An 18,427-nucleotide genomic window follows, 5' to 3' on the forward strand; every position below is an offset into this window, starting at 1 on the left:
AGATCACTAACTTAAAATTATTACCCCTATTAGTTTAAAATTTTTAATAATTTTCAGATAGAATGTACTTTTAATTTTTGAGAATATGAGAAAAATAGCCATCATTAGATTATATAAAATAAAATATTTAATTATGACTAAAATACTATTTTTTTGAAATTTTTTTCTTTAATTTTTTATATTGTTTAACCCCTATATATAAGCGATATTTATTCTAATTTATTTTAAATTTTTAACCAAGTCTGGTATATGGATGATAACTAAATAATTATTCAAGAATATTTTTTTATTTATTATGTTTATCGAATAGTAAAGTTAAAAATTCATACATGCCTGAATTTTATTTTTAAAATTATTTTTAATTTAATTTTATTTTAGAATTGATTATCTTATTTCATAAAAAATATAAAATATATTTTTTTGGATACTCAAGTGATGTTTAGGACTCAAACAATTTTTAAAAAAATAATTGGGTCTTAAAATATAAAAAGTAATATTAAAATATATTTTAAGTATTATTTTGAGATATTTTATTAATTAAAAATAATGAAAATATAAATATTTTTAATTTATTTAAAAAATAACTATAGCAATGCTCTTAAATATATGATAATTTAGTACAAAATGACATAAAATTTAAAGAATTAATTAATATTTATTATATTTTTAAAATATTTTTTTAATTTGGATATTCAAGTTAAGCCCAAACTTGATCAGACTAGCTGAATTTTTTTGGAACTATTCAAGCTAGCCCAAGTAGGCCTAAACAATAAAAAATATTATTTTTTACAGTTTGACCCTAAATTTTTCTATACTTTCTGGCTTGCCCACCAAATTACCAAATCTAATTTCTTCAACTTTGAAATGGTGCAATTTAATTATTATTATTAATAAAAGTTAACTTTGACAGTTAGTTGATTAGAAAATTAAACAAAGGAACCTTAAATTTACAAAATTATAATAAGGAACCTAAAAATTAAATACATGAATCTCAAAAATTACATAAAATAAATTTTTTGGTCTTTTTCTGTAATTTTTGGAGTCTTTTTCTTTTATTTTCTAATCAACTAACTATCAAAGTTAACTTTTGCTAATAGTAAGATCAGATTGCACCCTTTTCAAAATTTGAGGAAAAGATTTGCATAATAAACAAGTTTAAGATCTATGATGCTATTGAGTCTAAAATTTAAAGAATAATTTACTCATTTACCCAACTATATATAAGAACAATAACAAGCTTTAAAATAATTGTATTATATCTAGACGACATATATCATAAATTCATACTCCATCTGTTCATAAATTTAAGACATTTTTAATTAAATCTCACCTCTTAATAAAGTAGTTACCTACTTCTATCTTTTCATATTTACCCGTATTAAATACCTTATAATAAATATAAAGTCATTTATCAATACGAATATTTTTGAAAAAAAAATGATTACACCTCAAAGGACTAAAAATGTCTTATATTTTTGAACATCTAACTATTAAAAAAAGCTTTATATTTTTTAACAAAGGGAGTATATGGTGTCATTGCTTGCTGTTATAAAAATCTTATATTATTTTGTTGTACTTGAAATATTAATTTTTTTTTTGGAAATCATATTAATTTTTTTTCTTGGTCAAGCCCTATATTAAACATTTTGAACTTCAAATAAATTCTATTAATTATGTGACGTGCCAACAATCATAAAGGTTGACATCAGATGCTTAAACTGTTATAATAAATAATTAGATAATTCAACTTCAATTGTGCAACGAAAAATTTGTTTGCGCATATTACCTAATTGAATATTCTAAAACCATTTAATTTAAAAAAAAATACAAAAACCCCAAAGTTTTCACATTATCTCTTTCTCTAGGGGGGACCAGAATACAACCTCATGTGCAACACATAATAATTTCAGATGCGACTGAACACAGAGTATAGATAGAAATCACAAGTGTTGTGCGTGTGAGGGAGAGAGAGAAAGAGAGAGACGATATGTGTGTGTGTACATGTACATGTATATTTTAGTGGGGTCCTAAAAGTGAGGATGTGTAGTACTGGAGTTATCCATTGATGCAGAAACAACAGGGTGTGACTAAGACTGCTGAGTCACTGAGATTTAGTTTCAGAATGGCAGATGATTTTAATTGCGTTATACACAACAGAAGAAGAAGAAGAAGAAGAAGAAGAAGAAGAAGAAGAAGAAGAAGAAGAAGAAGAAGAAGGAGTCAATTGAATTTCTTCTGAAAACTATTTTAGATTTGTGGTACACATGGTGTTTCAGAGACTCAGACTATCCGAATTTTATGGGGAAGAATCGCAATCAGAGCTTTCAGGAAAGAAAAGAATAGTAGAAGGGTGGGACGTAACTGAATATTCTAATTTTTTTTCTCCTTTGGGTTCTCACTGCCAGTCTCCCAATTTTATTTATCCTATTTTTAAATTACTTTTTATTAATTAATAATTAAACTTGAAAAAATAGGGAGAATTACGTTAAAGTTTCATATAAAAAAATTAATTATTGTAAGGTCCGTTAACAACTAGCATTGTAAATCACCTAATGTTAACAGACCTCGCAGTAATTAACTTTTTTGTATAGGACTTGTATGTAATTTTCCCACAAGAATAATTAGATTTAAATTGTATAAGTTAACGGCAAATTTTTTGTTAGAAAAATGACAATAAAATCCCTCCAAATTATGTAAATGATAATTTAGTTCCTTAAAATATCATAATTTTCATGAAATCTTTAGGGACCTCTTTATTAATAACTTTTTTAGTGAAAAGATAACTTATCCTTACTAAAAATAACAAATTTCATTCATAACTTTTATTTAAAAAATTACTGTAAGTCATAAGAATTGAACAAAAAATCATGATTTGTCAATTATAGTTTTGGTTATTGAAAAACAAATCTCAATTACAACTTTTACTTGAGGAATAATAATTTCTGTTTTGTGAATTACAAAAATTGAACAAGAAATTATAAATTATCAATACACGTAAAATAGTATTTTTAATTTAAAATTTATTGACAAAAAAGACCCAAAAGACTTTATTAAAATTATGATATCTTCAAGGATTAAATTATTGTTTTTATAATTTGGAAGGATTTTATTATTATTATTTTTTTGTTAGCTATGATAAATTTCAAAATGTTAAGGTATCAGTGCGAGGGGCAAATTAAAGGAACGCATAATATAGATTCCCAAATCTTATAAAAAAAATTAATAAAATGATATAAAAATAAAATAGGGAGTATCATATTCAAGGACCTAACAATAAACTCATTCACAGATAATAGTCAATAACAAATTTCATTTAAAAAAAAAAGTCCATAACAACAATCTATTTTATATAGGTTTTTATTTGTGAATAAATTTTTTGTCAAGTTTTGAACGTGATTCTTCCTAAAAATATAAACAATCTTTTTATGTTCACAAATAGTAAATAACATGGCTTATCTCAAAGCTTATGAGCTAACTTTACCCGTAGGAAAGTCCAAATTAAATGAGAAATTTGATGGCTTGTCCCACCATGTTTGCAGTATTCCGGACTCGACGTGTTTTGTTCTTTTTTGGATTTCTCAAGAAAATTAGAATTGATAATTCAAAGTAAATTTGAGGATAGCTTGAAAATTTTTAGAATTTAACTTGAGAAAATTATACTTTTTCTTGTAATTAAGTTTTTCAAGTTAGCTTAAATAGGCTCTAAAATATGATGCCAAGTCCAATCAAGTTTGGACTGGCTTGAAAACCCACATTTGATTTTTTTTATAATGTTAAGTTAGATTGTACAAAGAATTAACAGGACATGACTTTAGCCCAATGTTATGAAAATAGGATCAATTATTGAGCCAGTTGAGGTATCGATTCCCAATTCAATGGTTGGATTGTAGTCTATTTTATGATTCAACCAGTCATAAATAAATTAACATATTTTAAATATTATATATTTAAAGTAAAAAGAAATAATCATATGTAATAAGAAAAGTGAATATTTAAATTTCAAATAAGACAATATACAATTAAAAAGATAATATTCATCAATATTACATTATTTTCATTCAATATATATATAATTATTTCATAATTTATAATTTATAATTTATAATTTATAACTTTAAAATACATATTTCTTGCATTTGTCATTATAATGCTTATTAGGTATAAACATGTATAAATTATATTTTAGAAATATGAATTAAAAATAAAAAAATAAAAAATTACATGTCTGGTTCAATTGGTTTCCCATCAATTTTATCAATTTTGGCTGGTTCGCATATGGTTCAACCAATTCATGGATGATTTCATAGGATAAGAGGCTTTTGGGTATAATTGAACCAAATCTATGGTCGGTTCCCAGTTCAACCAATCGATTCGACCAGTTCTAATAACATTGCTTCAACCTAACCTGTAGTTTGGGGCCTGTTTGAAATTGCTTTGATTTCATTGTTTTGAGAACTGGTGTTTTGTAGAGCACATTTTGAAAAAAATAAAATAAATGTTTATCCTAATTTCCTCTTGTTTTTCAAAACAATAATTGCAAAACACCTAAAAAATGTTTTTAATTTTTTATTCTCTAAAAAAATATTTAATTTTTTTATTCTTCAAAATATTTTTTAAAAACACGTTATCGAACATAATTTTTTTTATTTTGAAAAATATAAAACTATTTTTAAAACAGGTTGTCAAACAAGCTTTAGATCTCTTTTATGAAAAAGACTAAGTTAGGTAACCCGTAATCTGCTGTGATCCAGACTTAACCCAAAGTTGAACAAGGCTAGAATTAGTTTATAGCATTGAGAGATTGGTCACAATCACCTCATTTTGCCTTTTTTTTTTCTCCCCTCTATGAGAAGCAACAATTCATTTCAACTTGATAAACACTTAAGATAACAAAAATACTTATAACCATATAAAATTTATTACAAAACATTAAAGTTGATCATAATAAATCAATTGATTTTACCACTGATTATATTAAAATAATTTTATAAGACTGGATTAGATCAAGTGGTCCGAAAGCTTGATTCTCTATCCAATTCAACCCAAAGATAAAGTTTAGTCTCACTGATTTTTTTAGTTTTTTAGGTTATTTTTTTTATAGGATCAAACTGAATTGGGTTTGTTCATATTAGAATAAGTTGTATAGACTGAATGACTTTTATACAACCTTGATGATGAGGGCATGAGTGGAGGTGGAGTTATGAGAGGAAGAAGAGAGAGTGAATGAAGTGGTGAACATGATAAAAATTTATCTTTCACTTTTAAAATACAATTATTTTCAGAGAATATATTAATTAATAAAATTGATAATTAGTAAAATTGAACTAGATTAAAAATATTTTTATGAAGGTAGGAATAAATTAAAAATACATTAATTAATAAAATTGACAAAAAGATTGAAGTTGAGTACTTGATTTTTTTCAAGGTAAAAATTGAGGTAACCTTTTAAAAAACAAAAGGTTACAAAAATGTCCTAGCAATTCAAGGTTTTGGGCCAATTTTCAAAAGGCCGAATTGTTAAGGCCGGAATTTACATTCCACCTTTTCATTCCAGTAGTACAATGAATCAATGATGCTTTAGTTGAAAAAAGTTTGCAACAAAACAATCCCTACATGACCCGACTTCCATGATTTAATTCATTTGGAAAAAGAATAATATATGTACGATGCTTCCATTATTTAGTCTGATGAATTTCAGCTCTCAGGTGAAGACAAAGTATTGTGAAGCCAAAATATCGGTTTCAGTGACATTCGATGAGCGGATCACCATCCACATTTGACATACTACAAAATCTTCATATAATTTATAGTGGATGAGTTTGAGGACTTTATATTATTTTAGTCTATAGTCATTTCTAAACATAATCAATGTCAAGAAAACAAGTTGACAAAATATTCATGGTTCAATGGTTAGATTGTGAACTCATGATTAAGCCAACCATAAATAGATTAATATATTTAAAATAACATGCTCAAAATAAAAAATATTAATTCATAGTAATAAAAATGAACGTTTAAATCCAATTAACAGTACTTTATAGTGAAAAAAATGTTAATCCTCCATAATTTTCATCCAAAATATGTATTTATTTTATGATTTATAATCTTAGAACGCTCACACACACATTCATATTTGTTATTTGTTCGTTCATTTTTTTTTTCCCTAATACTTTGTAGGTATACATATACATAAATCAAACATAGCTTATCAAGCATGAAATAAAAATTTTTAAAATAAAAAAAGTCCGGTTCAATCATTTGAACTTCCCGATTTTGACCAGTTCACCGCTAATTCTTTGACCCTTTGATTTCCACATATCTTCGGTTGGACATGTGACCAGCTCTGGTTAAACCGATCAGCCTAGCCCATTTTCATTAACATTAAACTTAATCGGTTTATATGTAAATATGATAAAATTTATTCATTTTCTTTGGATGATATCTTCTAAAATTTAGTAGGGTCAAACTTAAATCGTTACTATCTAATTGATATTTATAAAAAATTTAGTTAAAATCTTGATTTTCTAAAAAATTTGTTTCCCATTAAGTGAAATTAATATAATATTTGTCTTATTCAAATAATATCATTAATTACTTGAATGGAATATATTAGAGGTATATTGAAAAAAAAAAATAAAACCTATTCCATGCTTTATATTTCGAATCAAGTGGGACTTCTAAAAAAACATCCTATATTTCAATCTAGAGAGAGATGTTAAAAACAAATCTGATCCCAATAAATTCCCAATGATCTTCGATGTTCTCACTTTTCTCCATCAGATTTTCCAAGTGTTTTCCATTTTCCAGATTAAAGCAATTAAAGCAGAGGAATAAACATGAACGCAACCCAAAAATCCATAAACTTCTTGGCTATCCAATGCCCCCCATCATCTTACATATGAAGTTCGAAAGCAAGTCAACAGTGGAATAAGACTATATATATATATATATATATATATCATAAAATCTCAAACAAGCCACATTATTTATGATCATAAACTTCTTAGACCCACACTAGGTCGTGACATAAACTTATAATAAGGTATAAGATGATCTTCAACATCATGTTTCGAGAATATGTAGTTTCTTCACAACTCAACCCTTCTCAGGTCACGTGAAATGAAACACCATGGAAGGACTGTCATTGCATTATTTGTTTTAAAAAAGGAAAATATTACAGCAGCATCATCCTTAAACCAAGAAATCAACATGTAAGTGATTTAACTCATCGGAAGGGCAAATGTGACTTACAATATTGATTTGTTCTGGCCTGAAAGACACAAGAAAGGCCCCTCATTCTGTATCAACAAGCTGTCATGATAAGCAGTACATGGTTACATACAATTGATGAACTGAAAACTATATTTGGTACGGGAAAGTAATGACTTCTCATCCAATATGCTTATACTGACAGATCATGACATCATGTTCTACCATCCACATCAAACCCGGCTCCAGTCCAGCCAGGAGCCGATGATCGACCTTTAGCCACTGCACCGATTCCCTTTCCTTTTAGTTGGAAGTTAGCTTTCTTTTTACCTCTTCCTCCTCCCTCATTAGGAGGCTGCTGACTATGTCCATTTGTCCCTGGGTCTTTCTGCTCGTTAATTTGGTCGGAATCACTGTCGGCTGAACCCCCATTCGGTTCCCTTATGCTGGGAACAGAGGACGAATCTTTGATTGTATTATCCTGAGAAGAAAGTGAAAGGGGCTATAAAATTGACTGGCCTGATATGCATATTCAGAGGCATAAATCAGGGGACAAGCACCACATTCAAGACAACAAAAATAATGTAGAATCGACAGTAAACAACAAAAGAAGACAATTTCTAAAATGCACGTCTTTCCCCTGATTTCCTTGCTTCCAATCACAAAAAAACAAAGGGCTATTTATCGGTACACTAGTTGGTCTTCGATCTCTTTATATCTAGCTACGGGAACCTTAATTCAAAACGCATGCGCTCAGGACAATAACATTAGATAAAATGATACATGCACATGCACATTAAACTCAGACACCAAGGAATCTTCAACTATTTAATTCAATATCTGGCCAAAAAAAATATTTATTTTAATGCAAAGTTCAGCACAGAGATCAGGTCTTGTGCCTACACCCATCCATTCCCTTGAGAACTTCATTTAAAGATATAGTAAGTAGTAGTTTCAACCAGTTTCCTTTGCTACCAATCAAATGTTAACAGTAAATACTAGTAAAGAAGAAAGGGAAAGCACAATAATATTCAATTCATCTTCCTTATTATATCCATCTATTCCCTCAGTTATAGGGATAAAATTGGCCTGAAATGCTAACGAACTGTAAAGAGATTACTAACTATTAATTCCACACTAATAATCTCATCTAATACTGAGTAGTATTTCTTGAAGCAGTTATCAAAATTATGCAATATCCATCCTTATAATAGTTAATTATGAAACTTTGGTTTGAACTGCCTGCCTAGTTGACAACTGAATCATTATTTTATCTTAGAAGCTTCAGCAAATAACGAGGGATTCCGCTGTGTATAATTATAATCACTGGAAGCCTCACTTGTTCACTAGAATACTTCTCAAGTCAACAGTGAAAGCCATCAAGGAGGATCACCCATTTACTGCTATTACAGAGCGTTCAACCTCAGAATCAACCCATCCCCAAGAGCACTGAAGACAAAGTTCTTGCAGACCAGGTTACTGACTTACTGCTATTATAGAGATTTGAAAATCATAAAGGTGGGAACGGAAACATACATGATGAACAGTGGTTGATGCTCTACTTGGATTCAAAGCTTCCAACCGTCGTTTTAATTCCTCCAGCCTAGCAAACTGACTGTTACTGCTCTCTTGGACCTGTAAACCATTTTTGTATCAAATAGCCAATTATAATGCAGCATAATAGGTATTCATTTGACAATCTCGCTACCAGGTTGTTCAAGTCTTCACATAGCTTCTGTTTGATAGCCTCTTCATCCCTCACGGCTTTTGATGCTGCTTCCCATACCTATAGCACATGCCGTCAAAGATTTCTACATGAGCATGTAGTGATAATATTAATTACATTTAAATCTCCAATGTTCATAGACTAAATAATGGCTATAGACAGTAGAAATTGCCCTTATGCAAGTCATATGGAATCAATATATCAAGCCGCTCATGGAGGAGCTAAGACGCATAACCATTGCCATTATAACTCATGATTTGGAAATTTTATATCCATGAACATAGTCTTGCTCCTTTAGCAAACACCATGATGGAAAATGGAATGTTACATGTGTAAGGAATATGGAGTAATAAATTTATGTGGATTGCGAACTTGCTATGATTTAATTACCAAATTAGGTTTGTAATAGAACCTCAGTCAGCTATTTGCATTACTCCTATTAACAGGATCTTATTATGTTAAATATAAAAGCAGAACACTAGATTACTAGAAACCTTCTCAAATTATATTTATAAACCTCCCATCTAATAGTAAAAGCCCCTTCTTTGATCTTTGACCTCCCTTCATTGTAGAGATGTGATTATGCCTCTAAGCAGAATCTATGGCTTTGTTGCCCTCAGAGTCCCCCATAGGGATCAGTGGGGATGCAGGGAATGTGGATATAGGGAACATTCCCTCTAAAATGGGGATGGAAACAGGGATATCAATTGATGGCAGGTAAAGGGGGTAAGAAAGCACCCCCCAACCCTGCGTCACTGCACTACCATCCCTAAATAGCAGTGACAACAACAAATCTATTATATACGAGAAAAGGTAAACATGATGTAGCAGTAGAAGAAATATGATAGGACCCAACATAAAATTCAAAGAAAAGATAATAGAAAGCAAGAACTGATGGAACAACATGGATTTTGATCTTTCATTGATAAATATTACACTATCAGAGCTGATGTCAGCAAAAAACCATAAACTCAATACGCTCTAATTCAACACGTGTTTACAGACACGAATCAACACAGACTATAAGGGATTACACAAATACAGAACAAAAATATAACAAAGGGAAGTGAACCAGACTTTCAAGAGGCCAAAAACTCTCCACTTCCAACTTCAGATCTACAAAATCTCCTCTGGCGTGAGATATCTATCAAAAAGTTACTTCCAACTACTCCAAAACGCTGTCCCTACCTATATCTGTCCTACCTCAGTCCTTGTCCCCTTTTCCTTACCATTTTGAGTATAAACTCTGTTGTAATCTTTCCATCCACTAGCCTTAACCTTTTCTGTATCACCCCCCCTCGTCTTAGCACACCTACTATAGGTTTTGGGAAGAGTTGTAATCATATCAAAATATAACATCCAACAAAGGACAAAAGAAGGAATAAGTACTAGATTTCAAGAGGGTAGACCTCTTCCTAGATGTCCTCAAGAAAATGCATGAAGCCTCTACCTCAGATCTAGGTTCTCTAAGATTCCTTCAGATCCCACTTGTTTATTATTATTTTTAATATAGTGATGTTTTGACAATGACCAGTCAACGATATAGAAAGGTAAGTTTGGAAATTTGCATGAGTGTTTACCAGTGGTTATTAGCTAAAGATTACTAGTGTGATCTTGATGTGAAACAGGGAGAGGAAAAGGGGAGAGAGAGTCAGAGAAAAAAAGGGGGAGAAAGAAGGAGGAGGCTGAAAAATATGCAACCCTTTATTCAATTAATCAAAGTCTGACTACATTGAGTAACCTTGGCGCTATTTATAAAGCCTTAGAAATATTAAAATTAAAATAATAATAAATCAGATCCTAGCCCTACGCTTAAAATATAACAAGATAATCTAGATTTGCCTATTTATCCTATTTTATTGAAAATAAATAAAATCTAAAACTATACTAAAATGATGTTGATCAGAAAATCCAATTAAATCCTAATTAACCTAAGGGATATTCTATATATCCTTATTCAAATAATCCTAATAAATTAACCCTAATTATATCCTATCCCATGTTCCACCAGATCTATTTCCGAGCCTGCATCTATTTCTATCACAAATAGTAGAAAAGGGCATATCTTATTTGACCTTTTAAAATATTCATGCTCTTCTCTTATTCAATTTTGATTTACAACCAACTCATATTTTCCTTTCCAATGAATAAAACACAATGCCTAAAGAAATGGAGCAGGGAGTAACTTTGGTCTTAAACATTCAAAAAGAGAGAAAGATGCCAACCTCCATTGAAGGTTGAATTAGAGAAAGAAGAGTAGAGGAATCACCAGTTTGAGATATTCTCATATTTTGTCACAGATATGTGATCTGATAATGAGTATCTACTCTATAAGGAGTTATTGTGAGAAGCTCTACATGAGAATTATATTTCTTATTTTAAGAATTCTGCCAGGTCCTTGGGAAAAATCTAGTAGTTAAAACTTGCTTGGAATAGGTTGTTAGTAGGTTTATTATCAGTTGTAAAGGCTTTTAAATAAAGCCTTCCTGTTTGGAAAAAGTTTGTTAAGTTACTGTAGGAAGATTGATGTTCATGTCTGAACTCTTGTACATAGTGGCGTCTTCTTTCTATTCTCTTAGCCCTTTTAATTATTCGCAGTTTCATGTCCTATATTCAGGTTGCTGATCATTGTTAATTTTCTTAAGAGAGCTATTTTTAGACAAAGGTTAATAATATTCTGAAGAAGCAAGCAGAGACCAATTTTCTAAAGTATTTTATTGATCATGAGCTTTCTGTTTCAAATGAGCGAGGGAATGCTATGCTGAAACTCAAATCTTGTATGAGCATATCTTTTTCTGAAGGCCCTAAGCTTGCAAGCAAATATTGTGTCAAACAAAAATAGAATTAACTTGCCACCACCTCCTAATTCCTTTTCTGCCCTCCCAGCCATCTTGCCACTTTCCCTCTTCAAAAGTAAATTATTGTATCAATGGCCTCGGTTGGGCTTACACATAAAGTCCTAACTTCTTCATTTTTCTCCTTATCCCTTCAAAAACAAGTTCTAGGGACAGCAAGCTCATCAGTTTGCCTACTACGTACTAACAGATTACCACCTGTTCCTATTTATCAAAACTCGTATTCAGATATAGATAAAGTATTAAATTTCTGTTCTTATTGCTCTCTTGATTCTACCTCCTATCTTTTTCTCTCTTACATTTGTTTGGTAAAAGAGAAAACTATTTACATTTTACAACCCAATCAAAAGAGTCATAATCAAGTATCCATGAACTCTTGTTTAAATAAAATGCAAAAAAAAAAAAAAAAGTTTTCTCTCTATCATATGGTGAAATGATTATTCAGAACCAGAGGATTAGAGGATTTAGAAGAAGATATATTAGGATAGAAGAGGAAGAAGAACCTTTACAAGATTAAATAGTCAGATTAATAATCTAAAGCCAGTGAAGAAAATGATAGAATAGATAGATTTAAGAGAGAAGAAGAATTGGGGATCATAGAGAGTGGATTTGTCACAGTGGGATCTCCAGCATGAGGTCCTCACTTCTCCATCTTACTCCCTCCCACCCCACGTTTTGAAGGCTAAAGAATCTTTAGAAAATACATGAGTTAGAATCTAACCCATAAATCTTCTAAAGCCAAGGGAGAATCTCTACACAATTCACTTAATATTCATCGCCTTCCCTTTGAACACATTCTTAACGGACAACATATGCTAAACGCATAAATAACTGGCACCTGGACATTAACAACTGACACCTGGAGACTAATTACATTAATTAATGAAAGCGGACATAAGACAAAAAAACTGACTCAACTGCAAATAAACACACACAGCACATAGACAAGAAGTTAGCACAAATAACATCCTACTTTCCCTTTATCCTATCCCTTTATTTCCGTCTACTGTAAGCACGCAGAAGTTATGGAGTCCCATCAATGTGCTAACTGTAAACATAAGATCCAGAGTTGCACGCTAAAAAAGTGTTGGCATGCATCTACGCCTCCATGATATGGTAACTGTGGGAGAAGAGTTGAATATACAAGTAGCAAACCTTTTGTGCTTGTTCTTCCTTTTGCTTGGCCACACGAATTCTCTCAGTTGATGCCTCAATTTTCTTCCTCAGAAGTTCAAGTGCTTAAAAGTATGCATCATTACAAAAGAGAAGCAATGTCATAATTCTATAACGACCAGTTAAGAATTATTTGCAATATTTGTACCAGAAAGAGCAAATAACAATGATAGTATAGAAACCTGCTTTCTTTGGCCCAGCAGTGAGTTTCACCTCCAACGTAAGATTTGCAAGCTCGCGTTCCACATCACGAATTTTAGAGTAGTTCTCTTCAATGTATCTGAAAATAATAGAGAACTTATGCAGCTTACAAGTAATCCAACCATAATTGAAGACATATTCTTCACTGAACAAGATACAATGAGACAAATTGAAATTCCTTCTAAAAGCGTAATGATCATAGTGCGGTTCTTACTTTGGAGTAGACTAATCAGCGTATATCAACAGAGATCAGAGGTTCAAGAGGCAACTATACAATGAATAAACGTCTAGCATGGAAACCTGGAAGATCCAGACTACAATGCTGGGAAAGAAATGAAGAAGAAGAAGAAGAAGAAAGAGAAGTTACTTCTTTAATTGAAGCTGCTCTGCCTCGATGATCTGCAATAAAATCCAGTAAGTAAGAGAAAATCATAGATTTAAGAAATTAAGCAACGCGAAAGAGGAAGAAGAGAACCTTCTCGGTGTAGCTAATGACAGGAGCTTCTCTAGTGAGACCATCGGGACCGATCTCGGGGAGAAGCGAAGGATTAGAAGCCATAACTGAGGAAGGAAACCGCGTCTTCGGCTTCGAATTCAGCAGGTAACAGACTGGTACTCGGACAATGTGAGTATCGAGAAGAAGGATTTGCCTTCGCGGCTTCGCTTCAGTTATGAGTCTTTTTCCGAAAACGCTCTGTTTCTGCACATTCTAACCACGTTCATTACAGAAAATGACGCACCAAGAAATGGCTTAGCACCAGACTCCGTTTTGCCCAAATAAAATAAGAGAAAGAAAGGAGGAAAGATTTGTTTTATATATTTAAAGTCAATTATTCTCACTGTAAATTATGTTCTTATCATTTATAAATTAAAATAAATGAAATTACGTCACTGCCAAAAAAATTTTCTTCTCCTTTTAAAAATCTCAAAAACTGTCTTCAAATTATATGAGAAGTGCATCAATTATTATTTTTATATTATATTAATATAAATAATTTTAGATTAAATACAAGGGGTTATCATTGAAAATTTAAAAATTTGTAAAGCTTTATCATTAATATAAAATGATATATCATTAACAAATATAATAAATCAGCTATAATATAAAATATCATAAATGTTAGACTGTTTATTTGATTTGATTCTAAAATTCACATTAATAGAAATATTTTTTTTGAAATTTCCACTTTGAAGATTATCTTTAATTTTAATATTATGTTTACAAAATAAAAATTTATCAAAGTTTTACAAAAATAATATTAAATTTAGACTATCAACAGTCCATCTGGATAAATAATTTATAAAATTCAAAAAAATTTTGCTCCCTCTATTAAAAAATATAAGGTATTTTTTGATTAGTTAGATGTTAAAAATATAAGGCATTTTTAGTCTTTCAAGGTGTAATCATTACTTTTTTTTTCAAAAATACCCTTATTAACAATGACTTTATATTTATTATAAGGTGTTTAATAGGGATAAATATAAAAAATAGGATTAATTTGAAAGTAGGTAACCACTTTATTAGATAGTGAGATTCAGTTAAAAATGTCTTATATTTTTGAATGGAGGAAGTAATACTAGACCATCTAAATTAAATTTGAATTATATAAACTAATGACAAAGCAAATTTTTTATAATTTTATTTTAATAAATATAAATAAAAAATAAAAGCCTTAAATCTAGACAGTCCAGAGTAAAATATGGACAGTCCAAATCTCATAAGCCTAATGAGTGCATGATGCTTATCAGGATAATGAGCCTTGAAACTGGTTCTGATAAGTGTGGTTAATTGTGGTGGTTTAAGATAATCACTGGTTAAAGTAACTGTAATTAAAAAAAAGGAAAAAAATGAAAACAGCCATAAAATATTTATGTTTTTAAAAAATAAAAGATGAGAATAATTTTAAAAATAATTAAATTCAAAATACCTAATTTTTTACTTTTCTACTATTAAAAACAAAAAATTATTTTTAAAAATAACAACCAAACTGGCCTATATGTTTTTAAATTTGTGGTACTCATCGTTGACCAAAATAAAAATGGTATTTATCAAGGCAAGAGTGAAAGCCAAAGCAATTTGTAAACTATTTTAATGATACAATTAACTTATTTTAGTTTAAAGTGATTTATATTAAGAATTAAAGAAAGTTGAATTAGTTTGAAAGAAAAAATATATGTAAAATCTAAAAAAAATGAAAAATTATTTTGAAAATACAAAAGAGAAGGGGAACGTCAATAAATACTAAATGACAAGTTTTTTTTTTTCAAAATATAACTCAAAAGTTTATATTTAAATAGTCATGATCCCTTTCCCCCAACACTTGATAAAAATAATTTTTCTTTTTGGGTAAAAACAAGTTTGAAATCCCCCTCCTTTGTACTTTTATGCATGGTTATTAGAACTAAACAGGATCGGTTAGTTCAATCAAGAACTGGTTAGATAGCCAATTCGAAACTGCTACACAATCAAGGGAGGAGAGAATCATTTGCAAACCGCCTATACCGGCCATGAATAGGACTAAACAGTCAAAACTGACATTTTAAACAGTCAAAACAATTCACTCTAATTTTTTTAATTCTCTTTTAATTTATAAATATGATGTCATTTTATATTTTTTTCATTTATTATTTCGGATAACACTAAATGGGAGAAGGAAAACGCAAAACACAAAAGAAAAAGATAAAAGGTAAAAGAAAGCTGGTCAAATGAGAGGGGAAAAAGAAGTTAGGGAAAATGACAATTAAGGATCCCATAAGAATATTAATCTCAATTAAGGACCCTAAAAAATAAAAACCCCAAATAAGAACTGTGGTCCTTAATTAGGATAAAAAATAATTAGAATTGTTGAAAATGCCCCTGAGCTCAAAACAAAGGTACCCACGCATGAGAGAGCCCTATTCGTGCTCTATTTTAAAGTCTTCCTTGGTTGCCTCTTTTCATCGTTGCTCAGTCGTCTGCTTTGTCGTTGATCGAGTTCTCCATATCAGATCCAAGGGTGCACAGTCACTGGTGAGAGGTCCTCTATTGTTGCTCCCATTTTTGGTTTGGTATGCGTGCTTTGTGGTCGGTGCCCCTTCTTCTCTTCTTCCAGGTTCGGTGCCTCTCTCTCTCCTTCCCTCCCTCTGTCTGTTCTTTAGTGGGGGCGAGACTAATTTTGTGTTTGTTGTTGATTGTGTATTTTTTTTCACAACATATGTTATGGAATTTTCACGTGAGGTTGGTGGAACACAAATTGTGCTTAGTGGCTTATCCTCACACAATGAATTCCCAATTCACGTTATGCTTTTTCAAAACATACGTTCAGCTTTTTCTCAAGTTAGGTTAGGACATTCGCAAGAAACTTTACTGGAACCCAACTTGTGCCATGTCAGTTTTCATCAAATAATAAATTCTCAAGTCACATTAGGAACTTTGACAATATATGTTAGTTACTTTTCCAACATATGTTACCAAATTCTCATGTGAGGTTGCTGGAACAAAATTTGTGTCAGATGGCTTATCCTTACACAGTCAATTTTTAAGTCACATTAGGCTCTTTCAAAACATGCGTTCACCTTTTTTCCAAGTTAGGTTATAACGTTTCCAAGTGATTTTGTTGGAACCCAACTTGTGGCAAGACTTATCCTTTAACAATAAATTCCTAAGTCACTTTAAGCACGTTCACAACATACATCTATTCTTTTTCTCGTTACCTTTTAATATTTTGTGAGGGGATAGTTTTGTAAACTCAGGTTTATTTTTTATCCCAATTAAAGACCATGGTCTTCAATTGAAATTTCTATTTTTTAGGGTTCCTAATTAAAATTAATGTTCTTAAGGGTTTTTAATTGTCATTCTCTCAAAAAGTTAAGTAGTATGTGCTGGATCCACAGCTCATGCAAGTTGTCACCCAATAGCACTCCTTGAGTGTCACCACTTCTTTCCTTTATATAGATGAGAGCGTGCCTTGCCTCACTTTACTCAAGCAATGTGGGAATATTCCCTCAATAACATATCCATGCTAGCTGCTTTTTAATTTTTTTCTCCTCATTTTTGTTCTTTTTTTTTTGGGTTAGTTCCTTAGGCTCATTTTCTCATGTATGAACATTTCTTTTATCTACATTCTTCCAACTATTCATCTATATTTTTGTTTCATATGATATCATTTTAATTTGTTTATACTTTGCTTATAAAAAATGCTGAATGACCAACATCAAAAACAAGAATACACCCATTTCTATCTCTTTTTTAATTGATTCTTTGGGCTTATTTATTTACATGTAAACATTTTTTAATTTATATTCATCCAAAAATTTATTTACAAATCTTGAAACAAATTTATTTCTTGTTTCCTTTAAAATATGTGTGATCACCATCCTAAAAAATCAACAATGATTTTGAAACTCTAAGAAAAATAAGAAAATTAATTTAAACTTCTCTATAAGATTTAAATATATTAATTTAACTGCATTTAGTTCAACTTTGAGCAAACCACTGAACCATGAACCAATGCCTCCATCAGTTTAATAGCTGGTCTGATTTTCATAACATTATTTACGTTGGATTGTCAATGTAGTTCTACTGTGCCATCAGAGGCAAATGTTTTTTTAATTTTCATTACAAATTAAATTTTTTTAAAAAAATAAATTTTAATAACATAAATTAAAATTAAAATTATATTTTATGTTTTAGCTTTTTAAAATTTAAATTGTACTACCTTATATAAAAAAATAAGGTATTTTTTGAGGGTTTAGAAATTGGATATTGAATGTTAAAAAATATAAGGCTTTTTTAGTGTTTCAATGCATAATTAATGTGCTTTTTTTAAAATATGCTCATAATAAATAAATTACTTTATATAAAATTTAAAATAAAATATTCAACTATTAAATAAAGGTAAATATAAAAAGATAATATTAGTTTAAAAATAATTGACTATTTTACTGAGGTAAGATTCAGTTAAAAATACTTTATATTTTTAAAATAAAATGGAAGTAATATTTTTTGTATATTTTGTGAAAATAAAATAAATTATTATTTATATTTATGTATTCTAATAACTAAAAAAATTCTAATATTATACTAGGAATGAAAAAAATATAATTAATAGAAGTTATTAAAGAAATAAAAAACTGTAGTTTTTTTTAGTATTTTTTGAAAAAATTAATAAAACTAAACTTTCATTCTTATCTTTCATTTTTTTAAATAATGTGGATTAATATTGCCGTGCATCATATGGGTATAAAATTTAGTTTCACACAAATCCTTAGAAATGCGAAAGAA

At 29.9% G+C, this 18,427-nt stretch overlaps 1 protein-coding gene across 2 annotated transcripts; it reads right to left on the reverse strand.

Moving 5' to 3' along the window:
* Positions 1–7,115: 7,115 nt before the first annotated feature.
* On the reverse strand, positions 7,116–13,925 carry LOC129306199 (uncharacterized). Of its 2 annotated transcripts, XM_054946664.1 has the most exons (8): positions 13,640–13,925; positions 13,532–13,563; positions 13,146–13,243; positions 12,946–13,028; positions 8,918–8,995; positions 8,746–8,844; positions 7,540–7,690; positions 7,116–7,311 (listed from the first exon to the last, which is right to left on the reverse strand). In XM_054946664.1, exons 1-8 carry the CDS (start codon positions 13,721–13,723, stop codon positions 7,304–7,306), a joined length of 633 nt encoding a protein of 210 aa, XP_054802639.1. In that variant the 5' UTR covers positions 13,724–13,925; the 3' UTR covers positions 7,116–7,303. The 2 variants fall into 2 exon arrangements, with proteins under 2 accessions (XP_054802639.1, XP_054802631.1); XM_054946656.1 differs by having other exon boundaries at positions 7,116–7,690; positions 13,640–13,923.
* Positions 13,926–18,427: the final 4,502 nt, after the last annotated feature.

The sequence above is a fragment of the Prosopis cineraria genome, unplaced genomic scaffold, assembly GCF_029017545.1.
Source record: "Prosopis cineraria cultivar Desert tree isolate PC_DT_omini unplaced genomic scaffold, ASM2901754v1 PC1, whole genome shotgun sequence".
NCBI lineage: Eukaryota > Viridiplantae > Streptophyta > Magnoliopsida > Fabales > Fabaceae > Prosopis > Prosopis cineraria.

Coding starts and splice junctions, on each gene's coding strand:
- LOC129306199 (XM_054946656.1), bottom strand. CDS start 13,723: ATGGCTTCTAATCCTTCGCTTCTCCCCGAGATCGGTCCCGATGGTCTC. Junction 13,564..13,639: donor TCATTAGCTACACCGAGAAG/GTTCTCTTCTTC, acceptor ATTTTATTGCAG/ATCATCGAGGCAGAGCAGCT. Junction 13,244..13,531: donor GAGCAGCTTCAATTAAAGAA/GTAACTTCTCTT, acceptor TATTATTTTCAG/ATACATTGAAGAGAACTACT.